The 27,566-nt window shown below is 42.5% G+C and overlaps 1 protein-coding gene across 2 annotated transcripts in view; it reads right to left on the bottom strand.

The window, feature by feature from the left end:
* LOC133537268 (D(2)-like dopamine receptor) overlaps positions 1-27,566 on the bottom strand; it is a 219,070-nt gene that overhangs the window by 18,308 nt on the left and 173,196 nt on the right. For both annotated transcript variants that reach the window (XM_061878244.1, XM_061878245.1), the window contains exons 4-5: positions 4,493-4,629; positions 1,181-1,389 (exon numbers count right to left, since the gene is read on the bottom strand). In XM_061878244.1, the coding sequence (XP_061734228.1) occupies positions 1,181-1,389; positions 4,493-4,629 (346 nt within the window). The remainder of the gene's footprint in view (positions 1-1,180; positions 1,390-4,492; positions 4,630-27,566) is intronic.

A 27,566-nucleotide genomic window follows, 5' to 3' on the forward strand; every position in this document is an offset into this window, starting at 1 on the left:
ACGTGTCCTGGGTCTTCCCCGTGGCCTCCTACCGGTTGGACGTGCCCTAAACACCTCCCTAGGGAGGCGTTCGGGTGGCATCCTGACCAGATGCCCGAACCACCTCATCTGGCTCCTCTCGATGTGGAGGAGCAGCGGCTTTACTTTGAGTTCCTCCCGGATGGCAGAGCTTCTCACCCTATCTCTAAGGGAGAGACCCGCCACACGGAGGAGGAAACTCATTTGGGCCGCTTGTACCCGTGATCTTATCCTTTCGGTCATGACCCAAAGCTCATGACCATAGGTGAGGATGGGAACGTAGATCGACCGGTAAATTGAGAGCTTTGCCTTCTGGCTCAGCTCCTTCTTCACCACAACAGATCGGTACAACGTCCGCATTACTGAAGACGCCGCACCGATCCGCCTGTCGATCTCACGATCCACTTTTCCCCCACTCGTGAACAAGACTCCTAGGTACTTGAACTCCTCCACTTGGGGCAGGGTCTCCTCCCCAACCCGGAGATGGCATTCCACCCTTTTCCGGGCGAGAACCATGGACTCGGACTTGGAGGTGCTGATTCTCATTCCGGTCGCTTCACACTCGGCTGCGAACCGATCCAGTGAGAGCTGAAGATCCCGGTCAGATGAAGCCATCAGGACCACATCATCTGCAAAAAGCAGAGACCTAATCCCGCGGTTACCAAACCGGAACCCCTCAACGCCTTGACTGCGCCTAGAGATTCTGTCCATAAAAGTTATGAACAGAATGGGTGACAAAGGACAGCCTTGGCGGAGTCCAACCCTCACTGGAAACAAGTCCGACTTACTGCCGGCAATGCGGACCAAGCTCTGGCACTGATCATACAACACAGTCCGACTAACCCAAAATGTTGAGTTAAAATAACTCAAATAAGGGGTTTGTCCTTTTCTGAACCAGCAGGAAAATATCAACACACAAAGTGAGTAGACTGAGTGTACTTCAGTGCACTTGTAAAGTAACCATTAATTGTATTGTTTTTATTTTATTTTACGTTTTTATGTATTATTGTTATCTATTTATATTGGTACCATGTTAATAGTTTTTTTTTTTTTATGTGTCATTATAAATTTGCACTAAATAAATTTGTTCGCAACTTGGTTGTGCAATGAACAGTGACGATAAAGATCTATTCTATTCTATTCCGTCTTGACAAAAGCTCACCTTGAGAGAAGTGGCCACGTCCGGCGCGGCGGCTTGACACGCACGCCGCTTGGGTTTGTTGTTGACGCGCTTCCTGCGCTTCCTCAGGACCACGTAGATTTGCACGTAAACCAGCAGAGTGATGATGAAGGGCACGTAGAAGGACACAATGGAGGAGTACACCACGAAGGCGGGATTGGCGATCACACAAAGTGAAGCGTCCCGCGTGGCTGTTGAGGCAGAATCAAAAAGGACAAAAAATTAAAAAAAAAACAGTATTTATCTTTAGCTCCCTTTAAGGACCTGGTGAGGACGTTTCATCCCTGATTCAATAAGGCGCCACATCCTGGAGCTTGAAATTGCATTTGCAACAACCGAGGGTTTGTGCGCTTTGCGGTTGAATCTCGGGGAAATTCATCACAAAATGTCACCTGGCCACACCTGGCGGGTTATTCAGACAATTGATATTTGTTCTTCCTCTTTTCCTTGCTGTCCTTTTTATTCCTCGCAGCCGAGGAACTCCATCAAGTCTGACATGGCAGAGCCGATGCCTTCTTTTTTGTTTTTTTTCTTGCAGACACTTTCCTGAGTCTAACTGCGGTTCAGACAATGAGAGGACAGTGACTAATAATCACCTTTTGAAGTCTGTGTCCCCTCTTCAGCCTTCATGCATCAGAAAGACAAATAATGTATTTTTCCGGACCATAGGACGCACCGGATTATAAGGCGCACTGCCGATAAATGCTCCATTTCGGATATTTTTTCACATTAACCTCTAAAGGCCTTAGTGGCCACATGCGTGGACAGCACTTTTTAGGTCTTATTTCCAAAATTGTATATACTACTGAATTGGGGTCTTATGGCCACTTATGTGGACACTTATATTGCCATCTGCTGGTGTCAGAAGAGTATACATACATACAATGGAATTTGGGAAAAAAAGTGTTAAAAATAAAAATGAGCATGTCACTACAAATGAAGTACACATTTGTGTACTTATGGACTAAGTACATAATATCAAAGGAAGATTTTTAGTTTTTATTCTAATTAAGGTCCAATAAGCCTAAATAGCAAAGAGAAATTTAAAAAAAGCATGTAAACAAACAACTTGGGCCTTAAGAGTCTAAAGGAGTCTTATTGTTTTAAGACCACTTATTATTAGTGGTCTTATGGCCACTTATGTGGACACTTATATTGCCATCTGGTGGTGTCAGAAGAGTATAACATACAATGGAATTAAGAAAAAAAAGTGTTAAAAATAAAAATTAGCATGTCACTACAAATGAAGTACACATTTGTGTACTTATGGACTAAGTACATAATATCAAAGGAAGATTTTTAGTTTTTATTCTAATTAAGGTCCAATAAGCCTAAATAGCAAAGAGAAATTTAAAAAAAGCATGTAAACAAACAGCTTGGGCCTTAAGAGTCTAAAGGAGTCTTATTGTTTTAAGACCACTTATTATTAGTGGTCTTATGGCCACTTATGTGGACACTTATATTGCCATCTGGTGGTGTCAGAAGAGTATAACATACAATGGAATTAAGAAAAAAAAGTGTTAAAAATAAAAATTAGCATGTCACTACAAATGAAGTACACATTTGTGTACTTATGGACTAAGTACATCATATCAAAATATGATTTTTAGTTTGTATTCTAATTAAGGTCCAATAAGGCTAAATAGCAAAGAGAAATTAAAAAAAGCATGTAAACAAACTGTCACACCTATGGATCATGTTTTGTTTTGTCATGTTATGTTTTTGATTTTGGACATTCAGTCACGTTTTGCACTTCCTGGTTTTGTTTGTTTCCATGCCAACGTATTAGTTCCCACCTTGTCACGCCCCTGCCCTCAGTCCCGCACCTTATCCTGATTATCACAGCTAGTATTTAAGTAATTTTCTTTCTGTTCATCATGCTGGGATTTTTCTGTCAAGCCGTAACTGTGGGTGTTTGTGCTTCCTCGGTGCAAGGATGATGTGGGACGAATCAGGCATGAATGTAAGGAATAAGCAGTAGAAAATGGATGGATGGACTAAAATACAAAAGGCAAAACAAAAAGCACGCTCAATGGCGGATAAAAATCTATGCTAAAACGTCAACAAAAGCAGCACAATGGGATGGCTTTCTATAAATGAACAAAAGATGCTAACAATAAACCAAAAAACAGCACTTCGGCGAAAGAATACATGGATCTTACGTGGCGAATTCATGCCTGATTCGTCCCACATCATCCTTGCACCGAGGAAGCACAAACACCCACAGTTACGGCTTGACAGAAAAATCCCAGCATGATGAACAGAAAGAAAATTACTTAAATACTGGCTGTGATAATCAGTAACAGGTGCGGGACTGAGGGCAGGGGCGTGACAAGGCGAGAACTAATACGTTGGCATGGAAACAATCAAAACCAGGAAGTGCAAAACGTGACTGAATGTCCAAAATCAAAAACATAACATGACAAAACAAAACATGATCCATAGGTGTGACACAAACAGCTTGGGCTTTAAGAATCTAAAGGAGTCTTATTATTGCATCTTTTTTAATGATGTAAAATACTTTTTTGTAGTCTACATCAGTGGTCCCCAACCTTTTTGCAGCTGCGGACCGGTCAAGGCTTGAAAATTTGTCCCACGGACCAGGGGGTAGGGTGGGAGAGGGGTTTTTACGGACTGTATCCCTGCAGACTGTATTGATCTATATTGATATAGTATATTATGTTTTCTATGTTGACTTAATAATTTAAATTTTTTTATTTATTTTTTATTTCTTGTGCGGCCCGGTACCAATCGGTTGGGGTTGTAGACCACTGGTCTACATAACACGTAATGATGGTTATTTGGTGAAAATATTGCATAAATGATGTTTTACACATTACATTCAAGCCGCTTTCTGATGTGCCGTTTTGTGGGCGGTCTTATTTACGTGGCTCACCTTCGCCAGCGTTTTCTCCCTATCACCTTTTTTGTAGCGGTGTAGCGTGCAAGGACGGGAGTGGAAGAACGAGCTAACTGTTTTAATGACATTCAGACTTGACTCAACCGTTCTGGTATGTGGAAAGTAATTCCACCCCAAAACTGCGTACAAGCTCACACCAAAATGCACGAACATTATGTTTTGACTCTTTGGCATTGTTTACCAAGAGTATCCAACATTGTAAAATGTATAAATCGCATTGATGAAGATCAATATAGGTCATCTTTACGTTAACAACCAAATGGCATCAATTTGGTATAACAGCCCAAGTATGTGTTTGTGTCTTGACTGTATTTCAATTCCTATCATTTAAACATCAAGGGTCTTTTTTTAGTACAAACATGTTTTGGTCTTACCTGTGTTATTGAGCCCAAACAGCAGGGGGCAGGATATGGCAAAAGACAGCACCCACACCACTGAGATCATAACAGTCACCCTTCTTCGAGAACTGTAGCGGGTGTTGTACAGCATGGGCATTGCGACGGCTGTGTAGCTGAAACAGAGCAGAAATAAAACATGGTTTTATGTAAAAAATAAATAAATAAATAAATAAAACGTTTGCTGAAGGTCGGGTTGTAGTTTTTACTCCAAAAAAACAAATCAGTTTAAATTCAAGTCGGTCTCACTTCAGGGATATCAACATGTCAAGTTCGGTAGGAATAACAAAGCATCTCTAACTGTTACCGGGAGGGTATTCCATGGTAATAGAACCGCAATAGAAAACACTCTATAGCCTGGAGACTTTTTTTGGACTCTGGAAATCACTAATAATAATTGTAACTAAATTAAAGCATCAATAATGAGTAACTTTGATGGGTTTAATGAGTGTGTATTGCCCTAGTGTCAGGCTTGCCCCTGACAGTTTGGTTGTATTTTATTTTTTTCCTCTGTGTGTGTAGTATTTCCTGCCAGCGCTCTTATTTTGTCTGTTTCCTGTCTTTCTCCCTGAGCACTGTTTGTGTTTTAGTTTTTCCTCTGTGTGTGTAGTATATCCTGTCTTTAGTTCCTGTCAGCACTCGTATTTTGGTTCAGTTTCCTGTTTGTCTCCCTGAGTGCTGTGTCTTCTCAGCTGCGGCTGATTGGCACCTGGCCACACCTGGTGTCAATCAGCCCAAATCTATTTAGACCTGTTTTCTCCTCCAGTCAGTGCTGGATTATTGTCGTTGCTACCTGTGGTGTCGTGTCAATGCAGCGTTGCTGTAAGCTATCTTTGGTAGTTGTTTGTAGCTTACTGTCTTTTGTTCCCTGCTTCCAGTTTTGTTTGTTCATAGCCAAGTTTGTTATCCGCTTCGTGCGCGCTTTTTGTTTGTTCCCTTTTGTTCGGTTTTTGTCTTAGTGTTTTATTAAATAATGTTTACCTGCAAAATGCCTGCCTCCTTCTATGCATCTCGGGGTTCGTCACAAACGCACTCTGATACCTAGCCTACTGGCCGCAAAAAAGAGATACTGTCCTGATAAACCTGAGCGGACTATAGGCAAGAATGTTCGACACAGTGCAGTGGAGAACGCAGGGAAGACACTTTCCATGCGTTCTTTGACTACGGTTTAGGCGCCAGAAGCAGGAAAGGTGCATGATTGGCAACACTAAATGGTCCCTAGTGTGTGAATGTTGTCTGTCTATCTGTGTTGGCCCTGTCATGAGGTGGTGACTTGTCAGGGTGTACGCCGCCTTCCGCCCAAAACGCAGCTGAGATAGGCTCCAGCAGCCCCCCCCCTGCCACCCCGAAAGGAACAAGCGGTATGAAATGGATGGATTGAATTGTAATCGAATCCTAGCCCTGAATAATATCCATCCATCCATGATCTTCCGCTTATCCGAGGTCGAGTCGCGGGGGCAACAGCTTAAGCAGGGACACCCAGACTTCTCTCTCCCCAGCTACTTCGTCTAGCTCTTCCCGGGGGATCCCGAGGCGTTCCCAGGCCAGCCGGGAGACATAGTCTTCCCAACGTGTCCTGGGTCTTCCCCGTGGCCTCCTACCGGTTGGACGTGCCCTAAACACCTCCCTAGGGAGGCGTTCGGGTGGCATCCTGACCAGATGCCCGAACCACCTCATCTGGCTCCTCTCCATGTGGAGGAGCAGCGGCTTTACTTTGAGTTCCTCCCGGATGGCAGAGCTTCTCACCCTATCTCTAAGGGAGAGACCCGCCACCCGGTGGAGGAAACTCATTTCGGCCGCTTGTACCCGTGATCTTATCCTTTCGGTCATGACCCAAAGCTCATGACCATAGGTGAGCATGGGAACGTAGATCGACCGGTAAATTGAGAGCTTTGCCTTCCGGCTCAGCTCCTTCTTCACCACAACGGATCGGTACAACGTCCGCATTACTGAAGACGCCGCACCGATCCGCCTGTCGATCTCATCATCCACTCTTCCCTCACTCGTGAACAAAACTCCGAGGTACTTGAACTCCTCCACTTGGGGCAGGGTCTCCTCCCGGATGGCAGAGCTTCCCACCCTATCTCTAAGGGAGAGACCCGCCACCCGGCGGAGGAAACTCATTTGGGCCGCTTGTACCCGTGATCTTATCCTTTCGGTCATGACCCAAAGCTCATGACCATAGGTGAGGATGGGAACGTAGATAAATTGAGAGCTTTGCCTTCCGGCTCAGTTCCTTCTTCACCACAACGGATTGGTACAACGTCCGCATTACTGAAGACGCCGCACCGATCCGCCTGTCGATCTCACGATCCACTGAATAATAATCAGATCGCAATGTGCCCAAAGGTTCCCACTTCTAGTCTTTAAGCACATAATCACAAGTGCGGAGTAGAGACCAGGACACAGGCCAGCACACCAATTGAGCGAGCAATGAAGCTTGCTCGCATTATTTTCTTTGGTGTAACAAACTACATCATCCGTGGCGCCTCCATCCTGCACTCTATCTCCGGGCTCAGACACCCGAGATGACATAGCGGCGCCTGCTTGTTGTTCATTCATTTAACTTTATTTCCCATCCAATTGGTTTTGAAATAAAATTACTCACTTTCCTGTGGTCATGTGGGGGTCCTTCACGCTCCGACTGCAGTATTTGAAAAATGACCGAGGCCTATTAGCTTCAACATTTCTGACCAATCGCATTGGATCTTTCATAGATACATAGGCCCTCCCTAAAGAAAACAACAACACATCTAGCAACGGTGAAAGCAATTCAGGGAACGCTCAATTTGCATATTTAGAAGGTGAATTCATGGTACTTGAGCTCAGCATCCATCTGGAGTGATCCTCTAGTAATAGCTGCAGAAAACTCTTATCATTTAACCTAGATGCATGAGTTGACCTTGTCAGTGAAAGCTGCTCTAATTAGCGCCATTCATCGACTTTCTGTGTAATTCTGTAATTCTACGTCGACACTAAGCCGGATAACCCCTTAACCCTTGTGAAATGTTCATATTGAATTTTGTGGCTTTTAATTCCATAACATACTCTTCAGTATCTCCGCAAAAAAGTGTTTGACTGGCATTAAAAGCCACAATATGCAGCGGGTCCATCAGACCCACAAACGCTGGCTGAGTAACAACAATATGAACGTTGCACGGAAAATGTCTCTGCCAGTTTCTGCATCCCAGCAGGGATTCTTCTTTTGTGTTTCTGCACCTGCGGTTCTCACACAAGGCTGAAACTTTGCTTGCTCTCATTTTCTCGCACAATTGATCCCTCTGATGTTCTGTGTACCTACACTCTGTCTTCCTCCAGTCTAGGCCTGCTCTGTGTGGGTGTGTGGTACACAGCACATCAATTTCCACACTTCTATTAGCCCCGGGTCCACTGGACCCGGACATCTTATATGTAATAGAAAGGTGTTATGGTTCATTCATCCTCCGCTGTTGCAATTTCTAATATAAAGTAGTGTAAAATTCTTACTTATATATGTCAATAAAGTCGCCATGAAAGCGCTAAAACATACCGGTGGAGTGAGTTTACATTATTCACCCAAGGAACTTTAGTTACTAGAGAGTTCCGGTCGGACGGTTTTTCACAGGACACATTTCCGTTTATGTTAAAATACTGAACAGATGTTTACCATATCCCAATAAACCTCTGTTCAGTATTTTAACATAAAAGTGTTTGATTGTGAAGGATTTAAAAGCCACAAAATGCAACGGGTCCATCAGACCCACAAACGCTGGCTGAGTAACAACAATATGAACGTTGCACGGAAAATTTCTCTGCCAGTTTCTGCATCCCAACAAGGATTCTTCTTTTGTGTTTCCGCACCTGCGGTTCCCACACAAGGTTGCAACATTTCATGTCAACACTGTCTGCTCTCATTTTCTCGCACAATTGACACTCTGATGTTCTGTGTACCTAAATGGTAAATGGGTTGTACTTATACAGCGCTTTTCTACCTTCAAGGTACACAAAGCGCTTTGACACTACTTCCACATTCACCCATTCACACACACATTCACACACTGATGGAGGGAGCTACCATGCAAGGCGCTAACCAACACCCATCAGGAGCAAGGGTGAAGTGTCTTGCTCAGGACACAACGGACGTGACGAGGTTGGTACTAGGTGGGGATTGAACCAGGGACCCTCTGGTTGTGACATGCCTACATTCTGTCCTCCTCCTGTCGAGGCCTGCTTTGTGTATATGTGTGGGTGTTGTGGTACACAGAAAATCAATTTCCACAGTCCAGTGGACCCGAACATCTTATATGTAATGTAAATGCGTAGGGGGGGTGTATGGTCTGTGGTCATTAAATATGTATTCTGATATATGTTCTTCATAAAAAATTAGCCAAAGTCAGTGAGACTCAGTTTGAAAAATTCATTAATTGTGTATTTTTTTTTTGTTTTAATGGGTCCCACAGACCGGAAAACCACACAAATAGGCTAATAATTATTCAGCCTAAGCATCGTGTCAGCTACACTAAACCATCGTTTAAGGTAACGTTCCTTGAATCTCCGGCTCTTAGCTTCGTTTGGACTCATTGATCGTTTACAAACTGAGTTCGAGGAGGAAGTGACGTCAGAAAGAACGTGCCACAACCGGAGCAAACCACTGGAAATATGGAGGCGTCGCAGTGTCTTGGCTGATAGAACCGGTATCGGACACCTCAGTCTCCTTGGACGCATCCTGGCAGACTGGACACTGGCCGAGAGTAAGTGGGTGGCCGAGAATGGAGTCGGCTCTCTTGGTTGCTTTGTTGGGTCTGCTCCTGTCTCTGGCCATGCTCCCCGCCACCCCAGCAGGCGACGGTGTGGAAGACCGCAGACGCCAACCCGGTGTATTTGTTTATTTTACTTTTTATTCATAGCTGTATGTAGAAATGGCTGGTTGCATCAGCTCTGCCCTTTTAATGTCTTTGATGTCCTTTGATGTTTCCCTCTTACACACATGTGTGCTATGGTATGAGTTGTTTTTTCCCTTGGCTTCAGTCTGGACCCCTTCTCCAGGGGCCCAGGCTTAGACCGATTTTTATTTTCTCTCCCCCCCTCCTGCCGCCCGTTGTTTACCTGTATCTCATCTTTTTTGTAAGGGGCGCTGGAAGTTGGCAGACCGGTCAGTGATCCTGTTCTGTCTCCCTGTAATGTTTCATCCTGTTCTGTCTCCCCGTATTGTTTTTCTGATTTTGAATGGGATTGTGCTGAAAATTTTAATTTCCCCACGGGGATTAATATAGTAATTCTGATTCTGAGTATTTCTGACAAAGCTGGCTTTTTTGCCGGAAGTCCTTGACAAGAACAGAGCTCTGCATTAACTCCGACAAAATAAAAAGACCGAAATCAAAATCTCTGGAATGTACAAAACATGACTTCTTAGTGACGAGAGAAGTCCAGCCCCCTTGGTCTTTAACTTTTTGGAAATGTGGGCCCCAAAACAATTTAGTTGAATATCCCTGCTCTATGCTTCAGTGCGTAAGCTCACATTTGTCTTTGTGCGATGTTTTGTCCTACTACAGGGTTGAGTATTTTCAGCAAACTTTGAGTGCCACTTCAGATTAAAATTTTCATCAACAAAATATCATTGTGGAGGTTTTGCACCTCCGGGTTCTTTGGACCACCAAGGACGGACATATTTTGTTTATTTTTCAATAAACTTGTCATTCTTGCTCCGCTTTTCAGCAACCGCCTCTCGTCACAGACTCGTTCTTTCGGTTGCTTTTCAGCCTTCCGTTCTTGTCTCTTTCTCCGTCTGGTATCGTGTCATCGATCAAAAATGCATTTTTAGACTATGTGATTTGCCTGAGCGACTAGGAGACTCTGAGAGTAACAAGCAACAAGTGGTAGAAAATGGATTAGAAAAGACAGATTTAAAAAAATAAAACAAAATAAAAAATAAAACAAGAATAAAATTAACTTAGGTCTTCCCACGGGCCAGATCTTGAACGCTGGCGGGCCGGATCTGGCCCGCGGGCCGTAGTTTCGGGACTCCTGATCTACTCCAACTTCTCCAAGCCCTTCCTTTTCGGCTGCTGCTGCTCTTTTACAAACTGACCGGTGATTAATGCGCCCAGGTAGGCCATCCACGCACCTGTCGCCGATATCCAGCACACCCCGCCTCGCTGTAGGTCCGCAGGCCACCCCCCCTCACAATCATTAATAATAATAATATTAATAATAAAACATGTTAGGTTTTTATCCAAGGTCGTTTAAATTTGCCTGCAGGGTCTCTAACCACTATCCATAATAAATAATACATCAGGAATCCATGTATTAAGGCTGCCTACTGGGGGGTTCTTCTTATAAAGTGGAAATGAAAACAAAAACACAATTCCGGGCTCCTTCTCATACTTGAGACATTTTTCATGCTGGCTCACATCATTTCTTCCCCGGTGTTATGTCTTGCAAAAAGCATGACGGTGTGTGGACTTGCCTGCTCCAAAGACTCGAGTAGGTAAGGATAATACGTTTTAGGATTTTCGGCAGGGATGCCTTTGCCGTCGTCCTCATGTCCATCCATCATCTCTGGAAACATGCCACCCGCCAACCTGCCTGTTAGGAGCTCCAACACCGCCTCAACAATAGGGTTGTGTACCTTTCACTTTTAAATCGATACCGTACCTGATACCTGGAAATCAATACTTGTACTAAACGTTATCAATTGTCGGTGTTTTTGAGTGTGTTCAAGTGTTGATAAATGTAAATTTGCTTAATAAAACACATTTTTTAATTAACATTTTGCATTAATCCGGTAAAAACTCTGTTGTTGAGTTGTTATATTAATTTCTTACACTTGTTTGCAAGTGTTATAGTACATGTATATTATGCATGCAGTTACAATTCCAAGATGTTAGATGGCAGTATTGCCTAGCCAAGAAGTAGCTTTTGCCAATAAGCTGAATGTGCCAGTCTAGTCTTTTGTTGCACCCTACACAATGTTCATAATCCGACTATTATACTTATTGCACACCCGCTTTGATTGCAACGTGCATCTTAGTTGGACTTTTCACTACGAAATTTGGAATTTGTTAAAATCGCTATTTAGAATCGCTTAAGCTAAAGCTAAGGAAGGTGAGAGACACTTGTTTTCTTTCAACAGACCGACTGCACGGTTCCTATCTTCACAATAAAAGCGATTCTTCGTCATTATTAAGAAAAAAATGATTGACAGGAAGGGGAGAGACACTTTTTTAATTTCAACAGACCGACTGCACGGTTCCTATCTTCACAATAAAAGCACTGCTTCGTCATTTTTAAGAAAAAATGACCGACAGGAAGTGGAGAGACACTTTTTTAATTACAACAGACCGACTGCACGGTTCCTATTTTCACAATAACAGCGCTGCTTCGTCATTATTAAGAAAAAATGACCGACAGGAAGGAGAGAAGCACTTTTTTTATTTCAACATACCGACTACGCGGTTCCTATCTTCACAATAAAAGCGCTGCTTCATCATTTATTAAGAAGAAATGACCGACAGGAAGGCGAAAAACAATTTTTTTATTTCAACATACCGACTGCACGGTTCCTATCTTCACAATAAAAGCACTGCTTCGTCATTTTTAAGAAAAAATGACCGACAGGAAGGTGAGAAGCACTTTTTCTTTTTTTTTATTTCAACAGACCGACTGCACGATTCCTATCTTCACAATAAAAGCGATTCGTCGTCATTATTAAGAAAAGAATGACCGACAGGAAGGGGAGAAACCTTTTTTTTATTTCAACAGATCGACCTCACGGTTCCTATCTTCACAGTAAAAGCGCTGCTTCGTCATTAAGAAAAAATGACCGACAGGAAGGGGAAAAACCCTTTTTGTTATTTCAACAGACCGACTGCACGGTCCCTATCTTCACAATAAAAGTGCTGCTTCGTCATTATTAAGAAAAAATGACCGACAGGAAGGAGAGAAGCACTTTTTTTATTTCAACATACCGACTGCGCGGTTCCTATCTTCACAATAAAAGCGCTGCTTCATCATTTATTAAGAAGAAATGACCGACAGGAAGGCGAAAAACCATTTTTTTATTTCAACATACCGACTGCACGGTTCCTATCTTCACAATAAAAGCACTGCTTCGTCATTTTTAAGAAAAAATGACCGACAGGAAGGCGAAAAACCCTTTTTTATTTCAACAGATCGACTGCACGGTTCCCATCTTCACAATAAAAGCGCTGCTTCGTCATTATTAAGAAAAAATGACCGACAGGAAGGGGAGAGACACTTTTTTAATTACAACAGACCGACTGCACGGTTCCTATCTTCACAATAACAACGCTGCTTCGTCATTTTTAAGAAAAAATGACCGACAGGAAGGCGAGAAGCACTTTTTTTTTATTTCAACAGACCGACTGCACGGTTCCTATCTTCACAATAAAAGCACTGCTTCGTCATTTTTAAGAAAAAATGACCGACAGGAAGGGGAGAGACACTTTTTTTATTTCAACAGACCGACTGCATGGTTCCTATCTTCACAATAAAAGCGCTGCTTCGTCATTATTCAGAAGAAATGACCGACAGGAAGGCGAAAAACCATTTTTTTATTTCAACATACCGACTGCACGGTTCCTATCTTCAAAATAAAAGCACTGCTTCGTCATTTTTAAGAAAAAATGACCGACAGGAAGGGGAGAAGCACTTTTTTTATTTCAACATACCGACTGCACGGTTCCTATCTTCACAATAAAAGCACTGCTTCGTCATTTTTAAGAAAAAATGACCGACAGGAAGGGGAGAGACACTTTTTTTATTTCAACAGACCGACTGCATGGTTCCTATCTTCACAATAAAAGCGCTGCTTCGTCATTATTAAGAAAAAATGACCGACAGGAAGGCGAGAAGCACTTTTTGTATTTCAACATACCGACTGCACGGTTCCTATCTTCACAATAAAAGCGCTGCTTCATCATTTATTAAGAAAAAATGACCGACAGGAAGGCGAAAAACCCTTTTTTTATTTCAACAGATCGACTGCACGGTTCCCATCTTCACAATAAAAGCGCTGCTTCGTCATTATTAAGAAAAAATGACCGACAGGAAGGGGAGAGACACTTTTTTAATTACAACAGACCGACTGCACGGTTCCTATCTTCACAATAAAAGCACTGCTTCGTCATTTTTAAGAAAAAATGACCGACAGGAAGGCGAGAAGCACTTTTTTTTTATTTCAACAGACCGACTGCACGGTTCCTATCTTCACAATAAAAGCACTGCTTCGTCATTTTTAAGAAAAAATGACCGACAGGAAGGGGAGAGACACTTTTTTTATTTCAACAGACCGACTGCATGGTTCCTATCTTCACAATAAAAGCGCTGCTTCGTCATTATTAAGAAAAAATGACTGACAGGAAGGCGAGAAGCACTTTTTTTATTTCAATATACCGACTGCACGGTTCCTATCTTCACAATAAAAGCGCTGCTTCATCATTTATTAAGAAAAAATGACCGAGAGGAAGGCGAAAAACCCTTTTTTTATTTCAACAGATCGACTGCAAGGGTTCCCATCTTCACAATAAAAGCGCTGCTTCGTCATTATTAAGAAAAAATGACCGACAGGAAGGGGAGAGACACTTTTTTAATTACAACAGACCGACTGCACGGTTCCTATCTTCACAATAACAGCGCTGCTTCGTCATTTTTAAGAAAAAATGACCGACAGGAAGGCGAGAAGCACTTTTTTTTTTATTTCAACAGACCGACTGCACGGTTCCTATCTTCACAATAAAAGCACTGCTTCGTCATTTTTAAGAAAAAATGACCGACAGGAAGGGGAGAGACACTTTTTTTATTTCAACAGACCTACTGCATGGTTCCTATCTTCACAATAAAAGCGCTGCTTCGTCATTATTAAGAAAAAATGACCGACAGGAAGGCGAGAAGCACTTTTTTTATTTCAACATACCGACTGCACGGTTCCTATCTTCACAATAAAAGCGCTGCTTCATCATTTATTAAGAAAAAATGACCGACAGGAAGGCGAAAAACCCTTTTTTTATTTCAACAGATCGACTGCACGGTTCCTATCTTCACAATAAAAGCGCTGCTTCGTCATTATTAAGAAAAAATAACCGACAGTAAAGCGAGAGACACTTTTTTTTTTATTTCAACAGACCAACTGCACGGTTCCTATCTTCACAATAAAAGCGCTGCTTCGTCAGTATTAAGAAAAAATGACCGACAGGAAGGCGAGAGACACTTTTTTAATTGCAACAGACTGACTGCACGGTTCCTATCTTCACAATAACAGCGCTGCTTCGTCATCATTAAGAAAAAAATGACTGACAGGAAGGCGAGAAGCACTTCATTTATTTCAACAGACTGACTGCACGGTTCCTATCTTCACAATAAAAGCGCTGCTTCGTCATTATTAAGAAAAAATGACCGACAGGAAGGCGAGAAACACCTTTTTTTTTTAAACAGATCGACCTCACAGTTCCTAGCTTCACAATAAAAGCACTGCTTCGTCATCATTAAGAAAAAATGACCGACAGGAAGGCGAAAAACCCTTTTTTTATTTCAACAGATCGACTGCACGGTTCCTATCTTCACAATAAAAGCGCTGCTTTGTCGTTATTAAGAAAAAATCACCGACAGGAAGGCGAGAAACACTTTTTTTTATTTCAACAGACTGACTGCACGGTTCTTATCTTCACAATAAAAGCGCTGCTTCGTCATTATTAAGAAAAAATGACAGACAGGAAGGCAAGAAACACTTTTTTTTATTTCAACAGACCGACTGCACGGTTCCTATCTTCACAATAAAAGCGCTGCTTCGTCATTATTAAGAAAAAATGACCGACAGGAAGGCGAGAAACACTTTTTTTTATTTCAACAGACCAACTGCACGGTTCCTATTTTCACAATAGAAGCGCTGCTTCGTCATTATTAAGAAAAAATGACCGACAGGAAGGCGAGAAACACTTTTTTTTATTTCAACAGACAGACTGCACGGTTCTTATCTTCACAATAAAAGCGCTGCTTCGTCATCATTTATAAAAAATGACCGACAGGAAGGCGAGAGACACTTTTATTTCAACGGACCGACTGCACGGTTCTTATCTTCACAATAAAAGCGCTGCTTCGTCATCATTTATAAAAAATGACCGACAGGAAGGCGAGAGACACTTTTTTTATTTCAACAGACCGACTGCACGGTTCCTATCTTCACAATAAAAGCGCTGCTTCATCATTTATTAAGAAAAAATGACCGACAGGAAGGCGAAAAACCCTTTTTTTATTTCAACAGATCGACTGCACGGTTCCTATCTTCACAATAAAAGCGCTGCTTCGTCAGTATTAAGAAAAAATGACCGACAGGAAGGCGAGAAGCACTTTTTTTTATTTCAACAGACCGACTGCACGGTTCTTATCTTCACAATAAAAGCGCTGCTTTGTCATCATTAAGAAAAAATGACCGACAGGAAGGCGAGAGACACTTTTTTAATTGCAACAGACTGACTGCACGGTTCATATCTTCACAATAAAAGCGCTACTTCATCATTTATTAAGAAAAAATGACGGACAGGAAGGTGAGAAACACTTCTTTTATTTCAACAGATCGACTGCACGGTTCCTATCTTCACAATAAAAGCGCTGCTTCGTCATTATTAAGAAAAAATGACCGACAGGAAGGCGAGAAACACCTTTTTTTATTCAACAGATCGACCCCACGGTTCTTATCTTCACAATAAAAGCGCTGCTTCATCGTTTATTAAGAAAAAATGACCGACAGGAAGGCGAAAAAACCTTTTTTTATTTCAACAGATCGACTGCACGGTTCCTATCTTCACAATAAAAGCGCTGCTTCGTCATTATTAAGAAAAAATGACCGACAGGAAGGCGAGAAACACTTTTTTTTATTTCAACAGACCGACTGCACGGTTCCTATCTTCACAATAAAAGCGCTGCTTCGTCATTATTAAGAAAAAATGACCGACAGGAAGGCGAGAAACACTTTTTTTTATTTCAACAGACCGACTGCACGGTTCCTATCTTCACAATAAAAGCGCTGCTTCGTCATTATTAAGAAAAAATGACCGACAGGAAGGCGAGAAACACTTATTTTTATTTCAACAGACCGACTGCACGGTTCCTATCTTCACAATAAAAGCGCTGCTTTGTCATCATTAAGAAAAAATGACCGACAGGAAGGCGAGAACACTTTTTTTTAAATTTCAACAGACCGACTGCACGGTTCTTATCTTCACAATAAAAGCGCTGCTTCATCCTGCTTGCGCTAATTAAATAAGACCCTCAGAAAGCTGGCATGCACAACAGAGTGTGCCCCCAAAGTATTTCTTGTAAAGTGCATTAAAACGCTGGACAAATAAGACGCCAAAAATCAACCACTTTCCTGTGGTATCGGACCGAAAGTGTCATGGTTATTTGGTGTCGAACCCCAAGATGCAGAGAAGCAGGCAGGCATTTGGTAAGTAAACATGATTTAATAAAGCTACTAAGACAAAACCAAAACCAAAAGGGTACAAACAAAAAGCACGCACATGGGCGGATATAACAAACTAAGGGCTATGAACAAACTAATCGGAAGCAGGGAACAAAAAACAGTAAGCTACAAAACATCTACCAAATATAGCTTACCACCACGCTGCATTCACACGAGCAGTAGGAATGACAAGTAGAAAATGACATTGACACAACAATAATCCAGCACTGACTGGAAGACAACGTGGGTACAAAATAGGGGCGGGCTGATTGACTACAGGTGTGGCCAGGTGCCAATCAGCCGCAGATGAGGGGACAACAGCACACAGGGAGACAAACAGGAAGCTGTACCAAAGTAAGAGCACTTACTGCTTTCGATACCGTCGATCATAATGTTTTATTAAAGCGTATCAAAACACGAATTGGTATGTCAGACTCAGCCCTGTCTTGGTTTAATTCTTATCTTACTGACAGGGTGCAGTGTGTCTCCCATAACAATGTGACCTCGGACTATGTTAAGGTAACGTGTGGAGTTCCCCAGGGTTCGGTCCTTGGCCCTGTACTCTTTAGCATCTACATGCTGCCGCTAGGTGACATCATACGCAAATGCGGTGTTAGCTTTCACTTTTATGCTGATGACACCCAACTCTACATGCCCCTAAAGCTGACCAACACGCCGGACTGTAGTCAGCTGGAGGCGTGTCTTAATGAAATTAAACAATGGATGTCCGCTAACTTTTTGCAACTTAACGCCAAAAAAACGGAAATGCTGATTATCGGTCCTGCTAGACACCGACCTCTATTTAATAATACAACTCTAACATTTGACAACCAAATAATAAAACAAGGTGACTCGGTAAAGAATCTGGGTATTATCTTCGACCCAACTCTCTCCTTTGAGTCACACATTAAAAGCGTTACTAAAACGGCCTTCTTTCATCTCCGTAATATCGCTAAAATTCGCTCCATTTTGTCCACTAAAGACGCCGAGATCATTATCCATGCGTTTGTTACGTCTCGTCTCGATTACTGTAACGTATTATTTTCGGGTCTCCCCATGTCTAGCATTAAAAGATTACAGTTGGTACAAAATGCGGCTGCTAGACTTTTGACAAGAACAAGAAAGTTTGATCACATTACGCCTGTACTGTATATACCTTTATATACATATATACATACATATATACCTATACTGTATATACCTTTATATACATATATACATACAAATATACCTATACTGTATATACCTTTATATACATATATACATACATATATACCTATACTGTATATACCTTTATAAACATATATACATACATATATACCTATACTGTATATACCTTTATATACATATATACATACATATATACCTGTACTGTATATACCTTTATATACATATATACATACATATATACCTATACTGTATATACCTTTATATACATATATACATACATATATACCTATACTGGCTCACCTGCAGTGACTTCCTGTGCACTTAAGATGTGACTTTAAGGTTTTACTAATTACGAATAAAATACTACACGGTCTAGCTCCATCCTATCTTGCCGATTGTATTGTACCATATGTCCCGGCAAGAAATCTGCCTTCAAAAGACTCCGGCTTATTAGTGATTCCTAGAGCCCAAAAAACGTCTGCGGGCTATAGAGCGTTTTCCGTTCGGGCTCCAGTACTCTGGAATGCCCTCCCGGTAACAGTTCGAGATGCTACCTCAGTAGAAGCATTTAAGTCTCACCTTAAAACTCATTTGTATACTCTAGCCTTTAAATAGACCTCCTTTTTAGACCAGTTGATCTGCCGCTTCTTTTCTTTTTCTCCTCTGTCCCCCCCTGTCTTGTGGAGGGGGTCCGGTCCGATGACCATGGATGAAGTACTGGCTGTCCAGAGTCGAAACCCAGGATGGACCGCTCGTCGGGACCCAGGATGGACCGCTCGCATGTGTATCGGTTGGGGACATCTCTACGCTGCTGATCCGCCTCCGCTTGGGATGGTTTCCTGTGGACGGGACTCTCGCTGCTGTCTTGGATCCGCTTTGAACTGAACTTTCGCGGCTGTGTTGGAGCCACTATGGATTGAACTTTCACAGTATCATGTTAGACTCGCTCGACATCCATTGCTTTCGGTCCACTAGAGGGGGGGTCGGGGGTTGCCCACATCTGAGGTCCTCTCCAAGGTTTCTCATAGTCAGCATTGTCACTGGCGTCCCACTGGATGTGAATTCTCCCTGCCCACTGGGTGTGAGTTTTCCTTGCCCTTTTGTGGGTTCTTCCGAGGATGTTGTAGTCGTAATGATTTGTGCAGTCCTTTGAGACATTTGTGATTTGGGGCTATATAAATAAACTTTGATTGATTGATTGATTGACTTGACAGGAACTAAAGACAGGAGATACTAAACATAGGAGGAAACAAAGACAAATGCAGAGGAAAAAACTAAAACATGGACAAACTGTCAGGGGAAAGCCTGACAGAAAGGAGGACTTTTTGTCTCCTCCATTAAAAAATGAGGGACGTTATCAGCACGAATGTCATATTCCAGTCAATGCAAGTCATCAGAATCAGGTATTCATGAAAGAAAGGAATCTATATGTGTTCAACATGCTTGTATTATCGCTCAGCACTTTTAACTTGTTAACAATAATGTACATTTCATAAATAAATAGATATCAATTATATAAAAGAATGAGGTAGATCTCCTCCACTTGGTCGATTGAAAAGTAGCAGCAGAAAAAGTGAGGGCACCCCTGGTTTTAAAACATTGCAAGTACTCTTTGTGCTGGTAAAGCGGCCTCTCCGATTAGTCATCGTTGTTGGCAGGGGTGTGAGACCTCAAATTCAAATGCATGACCAGCTAACCTACTTTCCATCTTTGACGTTACAACGTTTTCCGGGCACGTTATGGACGTTGGCGTGTGTGCACGCAGCTGCAGCTGCAGCGTGAGCGTATGCAACAAATATAGAGCCAGTATAATGTGGGACCCATCCAATTTGCCACACTTTGATGAGCGAGAACATGGTGATGAGTATACACACACACACACACACACACACACACACACACACACATTCATGCATTTGTTACCTTCTTGAGATCTCTGAAAAATGCCCATGCCTTAGGGACCACTCTTTCTAGATATATAAAGATTTGTATTTACAACAATTATAATATATACATACTATGCAACTGTGAAATAGGTTAGTTTTTACTGCTTCGAGTTATTTTAGTATGTTTCTATATACATGTATTTTTTTTTTCAATTAATTTTGGCCAAAGGGGTAACAATTCAGTTTCTTACACACACCTGCTATTACATATTTTGGCCAGAGCGGGAACACTTCAATTTTTTACACACACTTGTTATTTCATATGTTGGCCAGAGGGGGAACACTTCAATTTTTTTACACACACTTGTTATTTCATATGTTGGCCAGAGGGCAACCACTTACATTTTTTACACACACTTGTTATTTCATATGTTGGCCAGAGGGGAACCACTTCAATTTTTTACACACACTTGTTATTTCATATGTTGGCCAGAGGGCAACCACTTACATTTTTTACACACACTTGTTATTTCATATGTTGGCCAGAGGGGAAACCACTTCAATTTTTTTATACACACTTGTTATTTCATATGTTGGCCAGAGGGCAACCACTTACGTTTTTTACACACACTTGTTATTTCATATGTTGGCCAGAGGGGAACCACTTCAATTTTTACACACACTTGTTATTTCATATGTTGGCCAGAGGGCAACCACTTACATTTTTTACACACACTTGTTATTTCATATGTTGGCCAGAGGGGGAACCACTTCAATTTTTTACACACACTTGTTATTTCATATGTTGGCCAGAGGGGAACCACTTCAATTTTTTACACACATTTGTTATTTCATATGATGGCCAGCGGGGGAGCACTTTTAAAAGCGACACACAGTCAATTTGAAAAATCTAATTTTTTTGGGACCACCCTCATTTTGATAGATTTCACAGCCAGGGATGCAAATGAGACATTCTTTATTAGATGCAATGGTTTTCCTTATTGGGACCATGATTTATGTTCAAACTTGTTCAGCGGTCCTCATGTGGAAGGTACTTTTCCTTTTTGAGGTCTCAAGAAGGGTAGAAATACAAGGACACACATCATACTTGCCAACCCTCCCGGATTTTACGGGAGACTCCCGGAATTCAGCGCCTCTCCCGAAAACCTCCCGGAAGAAATTTTGTCCCGAAAATCTCCCGAAATCCAACTCAAACGTGCACAGTTCGAACTTTGAAAAGGAGGATTGCAGGCGGATCTGACGGCATTTAAAGTCATTTTTAAAAACGACTGCTAATCCTCCTCCTTTTCGACTGGACGACCGCGGACAATTAAAGTAAGAACACTCCGGGGGCAGAAGTTCATTAAAAGGGGCGGACTCAACGGCTCTCAGCCATGTTTCCGTCACACAGAGGAAATCAAGTCTGCGGGAAGTGAAGAAATTCTTCAGGATAAACGTTTTGTTTGTCAAAGATCTTGCGTTGACAAGACCGAACCTGGCGGGGGCCAGCACGTCCAAGGGCGTAGCTAATCCAGATGGGACCCGACACACAGCCGGCAGGTGGGGGGGAGAGGAGCCACGAGGCGGGAAAGGAAGGCAGGAATCCGGCCAGGTGAAAAAGCTGACTGGGACGTCGGAAAACCAACGTCGAGTTTGAATATATCAGTGGGAGAGGGGCAAAGATCCAACAGTGTTTGGCGGTCATACACATAGATAGATAGATAGATAGATAGATAGATAGATAGATAGATAGATAGATAGTACTTTATTTATTCCGCCAGGAGAGTTCCTCCAGGAAAATTAAAATTAAAAGAGGGGTTGCAGACTGAGGCCAAGGGAAAATAACAACTCATAGCCATCGTACACGTCCCTCTTAGCAAGAGGTAAACATCAAACATCAAAGAAAACAAAGGACATTAAAGACATCAAAGCAGCAGATACAACCAGACACTTCTACCTACAGCTATGAATAAAAAGTAAAAGAAACATATCCACTGTGGTGGCCTCTGCGGTGTTCCAAAGCCATCGTCCGCTGGGGTGGAGGGAGCATGGCCAGAGACAGGAGCAGACCCAACAAAGCAACCAAGAGAGCCGACTCCACTCTCAGCCAATGTCCAGTCCGCATGGATGAGCGAGGATACGTCCAAGGTGACTGTTCACCCAGCCAAGACACCTCGAAGCCTCTCTGTCCCAGCGCTCAGTGCTAGCTCCGCAGCCCTGTCCCCTCATCCGCATCTCCCCAAGTCCCTCCAAACTGACTCCGGTGTAGCAGAGACCCAGCAGCCGGTCTCCATGGCCAAAATGCTCCCGGGAGGCAGATCCAGAAGTCCACAAAAACGCACAAGCAGTGAGCTGACAGAGACGAAAATAGACGCAAGCAACACAAAAACGAACAGAGCTGACAGCGAGAGACGGCAGGGCAAAGCACATACTGGCGCCATCTTCTGGAAACTCAGAAGTGACGTGACTCAAATAGTGAAAGGTAATTGTTTTTTTTTTAAGTAACCAGCAAGCACAGTACAGTTAGTAGAACAACTGTGTTTTTATTAGGGGGGGCGGTTTAGCTCGGTTGGTAGAGTGGCCGTGCCAGCAACTTGAGGGTTGCGGGTTTGATTCCCGCCTCCGCCATCCTAGTCACTGCCGTTGTGTCCTTGGGCAAGACACTTTACCCACCTGCTCCCAGTGCCACCCACACTGGTTTGAATGTAACTTAGATACTGGGTTTCACTATGTAAAGCGCTTTGAGTCACTAGAGAAAAGCGCTATATAAATATAATTCACAATTACTGTGTAATTGATGGGTGCCGTCTGAAATTCAACTATTTATTGTATTTAAATATATAATAAAATAAATGTAAATAGCTAGAATTCACTGAAAGTTAAGTATTTCATACATGTATAACTGTATATATTTCTCGCACGGAAAAGGTGGAGTGCCATCTCCGGGTTGGGGAGGAGACCCTGCCCCAAGTGGAGGAGTTCAAGTAACTAGGAGTCTTGATCACGAGTGGGGGAAGAGTGGATCGTGAGATCGACAGGCGGATCGGTGCGGCGTCTTCAATAAAGCGGACGTTGTACCGATCCGTTGTGGTGAAGAAGGAGCTGAGCCGGAAGGCAAAGCTCTCAATTTACCGGTCGATCTACGTTCCCATCCTCACCTATGGTCATGAGCTTTGGGTCATGACCGAAAGGATAAGATCACGGGTACAAGCGGCCCAAATGAGTTTGGGTCTCTCCCTTAGAGATAGGGTGAGAAGCTCTGCCATCCGGGAGGAACTCAAAGTAAAGCCGCTGCTCCTCCACATGGAGAGGAGCCAGATGAGGTGGTTCGGGCATCTGGTCAGGATGCCACCCGAACGCCTCCCTAGGGAGGGGTATGAGGCCACGGGGAAGACCCAGGACACGTTGGGAAGACTATGTCTCCCGGCTGGCCTGGGAACGCCTCGGGATCCCCCGGGAAGAGCTAGACGAAGTGGCTGGGGAGAGGGAAGTCTGGGTTTCCCTGCTTAGGCTGTTGCCCCCGCGACCCGACCTCGGATAAGCGGAAGAAGATGGATAGATGGAATATATATGAAATACTCAAGTTGGTGAATTGGCAATAAATATACACCCCTCCCCTCTTAACCAGGCCCCCCATCCCCCACCTCCCGGCATCGGAGGTCTCAAGGTTGGCAAGTATGACACACACACACACACACACACACACACACACACACACACACTGAGTGAAGCAATCCAAACCAGCCTTTCATGTAGCTTCTCAAAGTGATAAAAAGAAACATTTTGTTCATCAAACAATTATCATTTTGGAGGACATAAGAACTTCTCAAACCAAGTGAAAGTGGTCCTTCAAGATGCACACACAGCAATCATCATATCCGAGTCTCATACAAAACATCTAAATGCAAATCTGGAGTGCTATTTACCTTTTGGAATACATGTAACGTTCATTTCCAATCCCAAGGATGATCCATCAGGAGATTATCCGGGCTTGATGCTGTTTACTCGACAAACAGGAGGCATGTTTATGTGTGTTCCAATTTAATCCCATCAATGAAGAGGCCAAATTGTGTCTGTTTGTGTTTGTGTGTGTGTGTGTGTTTGTGTAAAAAAGGCCCATGCTGAGCTTTTGTTTTCCATATGTGCAGCCGAGTGGAAAATCAAGTAAAATTAAATATGACGGGAGTCTATAGAAAATGAAAATGGGATGTATTGTGTCCTTGAACAAACACGCCTTTCACACACGCAGCAAAGTGCTGAACGGGATTACATGATTACTTCCTGCAGATTTTTTAATGAATGCACGGTTTTGCGGCCGTTGAAACAAAACAAAAAAAAAAACGCGTTGTCGTGTCACATTTTTTAACAGCGCTCCATCAATCATTCCGCATGCCAACCTCCATCTGTCCCCCCCCCCAAAAAAAATATGCAAATTGCCCCTAAATCACGCTTAAAAGCTTACTGAAATAAAATGTTCTTATTTAAACGGGGATAGCAGGTCCATTATATGTGTCATACTTGATCATTTTGCCATATTGCCATATTTTTGCTGAAAGTAGAGAACATCGACGATAAAGTTGGCAACTTTTGGTCGCTAATAAAAAAGCCTTGCCTGTACCGGAAGTAGCAGACGATGTGCGCGTGATGTCACGGGTTGTGGAGCTCCTCACATCTGAACATTGTTTATAATCATGGCCACCAGCAGCGAGAGCGATTCGGACCGAAAAAGCGACGATTTCCCCCTTAATTTGAGCGAGGATGAAAGATTTGTGGATGAGGAAAGTGAGAGTGAAGGACTAGGAAAAAAAAGACTAAAGGGCAGTGGGAGGGATTCAGATGTTATTTGACAAATTTACAAGGATAATTGTGGAAAATTCCTTATCTGCTTATTGTGTTAGTGAGATTATATCGTCGTAACTGTGACGTCACGGGTTGTGGAGCTCCTCACATCTGAACATTGTTTATAATCATGGCCACCAGCAGCGAGAGCGATTCGCACCGGGAAAGCGACGATTTCCCCATTAATTTGAGCAAGGATGAAAGATTCGTGGATGAGGAAAGTGAGAGTGACGGACTAGAAAAAAAAAGACTAGAGGGCAGTGGGAGGGATTCAGATGTTATTAGACCAATTTACAAGGATAATTCTGGAAAATCCCTTATCTGCCTATTGTGTTAGTGAGATTATATCGTCGTACCTGTACAACCTGAAGGTCGGCCCCGCACCTTTCTTCAGCGCCAGTCGACGGGTGGTGGCGATACCCATCTCTGCCCTTCGCAAGGGACCCTCTTCGAAACATAATCTTTCGAAATGATCGCTGCATAATACACTGTACTTTGTGTGTGTGGTCCGATCCAACTGTGTTCGCTTGACCAATCTGTTCCATAGTAAATCTTCACCGTCATCTTTCGGGTATGTAAACAATGAAACACCCGCTGTGTTTGTGTTGCTAAAGCCGACCGCAATACACCGCTTCCCATCTACAGCTTTCTTCTTTGATGTCTCCATTATTCATTGAACAAATTGCAAAAGACTCAGCAACACAGAAGTCCATAATACTGTGGAACTATGCGATGAAATGAGGCGACTTATAGCTGTGAACGGTGCCGGACCAAAATGTCCGTTTTAGCATGATACTTCCACGCGAAATTTAAAATTGCAATTTAGTAAACTAAAAAGGCCGTATTGGCATGTGTTGCAATGTTAATATTTCATCATTGATATATAAACTATCAGACTGCGTGGTCGCTAGTAGTGGCTTTCAGTAGGCCTTTAAGACACCCCTCATGTGGAATGGCTTGACTTGCATGTGATTGTTCGGGGTATTTCTTCATCTAAACAATCACTTCTGTAAAGTCTGCAAAAGCAGCATCAATCAAAATAGGAAATACCAAAACAATTATTTGTCTACGGCAGTGTTTTTCAACCACTGTCTAGTGCAGTGGTTCTCAACCTTTTTTCAGTGATGTACCCCATTTTTAATTCAAGTACCCCCTAATCAAAGCAAAGCATTTTTGGTTGAAAAAAAGAGATAAAGGAAGTAAAACACAGCACTATGTCATCAGTTTCTGATTCATTCAATTATATAACAGTGCAAAAATATTGCTCATTTGAAGTGGTCTTTCTTGAACTATATAGGAAAAAAAAGATACAAAAATAACTAAAAACGTGCTGAAAAATAAACAAGCGATTCAATTATAAATAAAGATTTCTACACATAGAAGTAATCATCAACTTAAAGTGTATTTTTAGAATATAAAAAAAAAAATCTCACATACCCCTTTGGCATACCTTCAAGTACCCCCAGGGGTACGCGTACCCCCATTTGAGAACCACTGGAGACTCTCACTATTGTGTTAGATCCACTATGGACTGGACTCTCACAATATCATGCTAGATCCACTCTATGTCCATTGCAAATCTGCGGTCCCCTCCAAGGTTTCTCATTGTCCCATTGGGTTTAGTTTTTCCTTGCCCTGATGTGGGATCTGAGCCGAGGATGTCGTTGTGGCTTGTGCAGCCCTTTGAGACACTCGTGATTTAGGACTATATAAATAAACATCGATTGAGTGATTGAAACAAAAACATCATTTCAACACCCATGTACATGGCCTGAGACAGGAGCAGACCCAACAAAGCAACCAAGAGAGCTCACTCCAGGGGGTTATTTCTTGTCTACAGGGCTTTTAATAATGCTGAAAACTAGATATGTCCGGTAATATCTGGCTGCCGATGCTATCGGCCGATAAATGCTTTAAAAATTGTAATATCGGAAATTATTGGTATAGGTTTCAAAAAGTAAAATTTATGACTTTTTAAAAAGCCGCTGTATGGAGTGGTACACGGACGTAGGGAGAAGCACAGAGCACCAATAAACCTTAAAGGCACTGCCTTTTTGGTGCAGGCCCAATCACATAATATCTACGGATTTTCACACACACACATGTGAACGCAACGCATATTTGGTCAACAGCCATACAGGTCACACTGAAGGTGGCCGTAAAAACAACTTTAACATTGTTACAAATATGCACCACACTGTGAACCCACACCAAACAAGAATGACAAACACATTTCGGGAGAACATCCGCACCGTAACACAACAGAACAAATACCCAGAAACCCTTGCAGCATTACCTCTTCCGGGACACTACAAAATACACCCTGCCCCCTAAAAACCCACCACCTCAAACTCCCTCTTAGGGAGAGCATGTCTGAAATTCCAAGCTGCTGTTTTGAGGCGTGTTAAAAAAAAAATAATGCACTTTGTGATTTCAATAATAAATATGGCAGTGCCATGTTGGCATTTTTTTCCATAACTTTAGTTGATTTATTTTGGAAAACCTTGTTACATTGTTTAACGCATCCAGCAGGGCATCACAACAAAATTAAGCAAAATAATGTGTTGATTCCACGACGGTATCGATTGATATCGGAATCGGTAATTAAGAGTTGGACAATATCGGCAAAAAAGTCATTATCGGACATCTCTACTGAAAACATTTTTGCATGGTCGTAAAAATGTGTCTTTACGTTCGAACTATG

This window comes from Nerophis ophidion, linkage group LG18 (assembly GCF_033978795.1).
Source record: "Nerophis ophidion isolate RoL-2023_Sa linkage group LG18, RoL_Noph_v1.0, whole genome shotgun sequence".
Classification (NCBI taxonomy): Eukaryota; Metazoa; Chordata; class Actinopteri; order Syngnathiformes; family Syngnathidae; genus Nerophis; species Nerophis ophidion.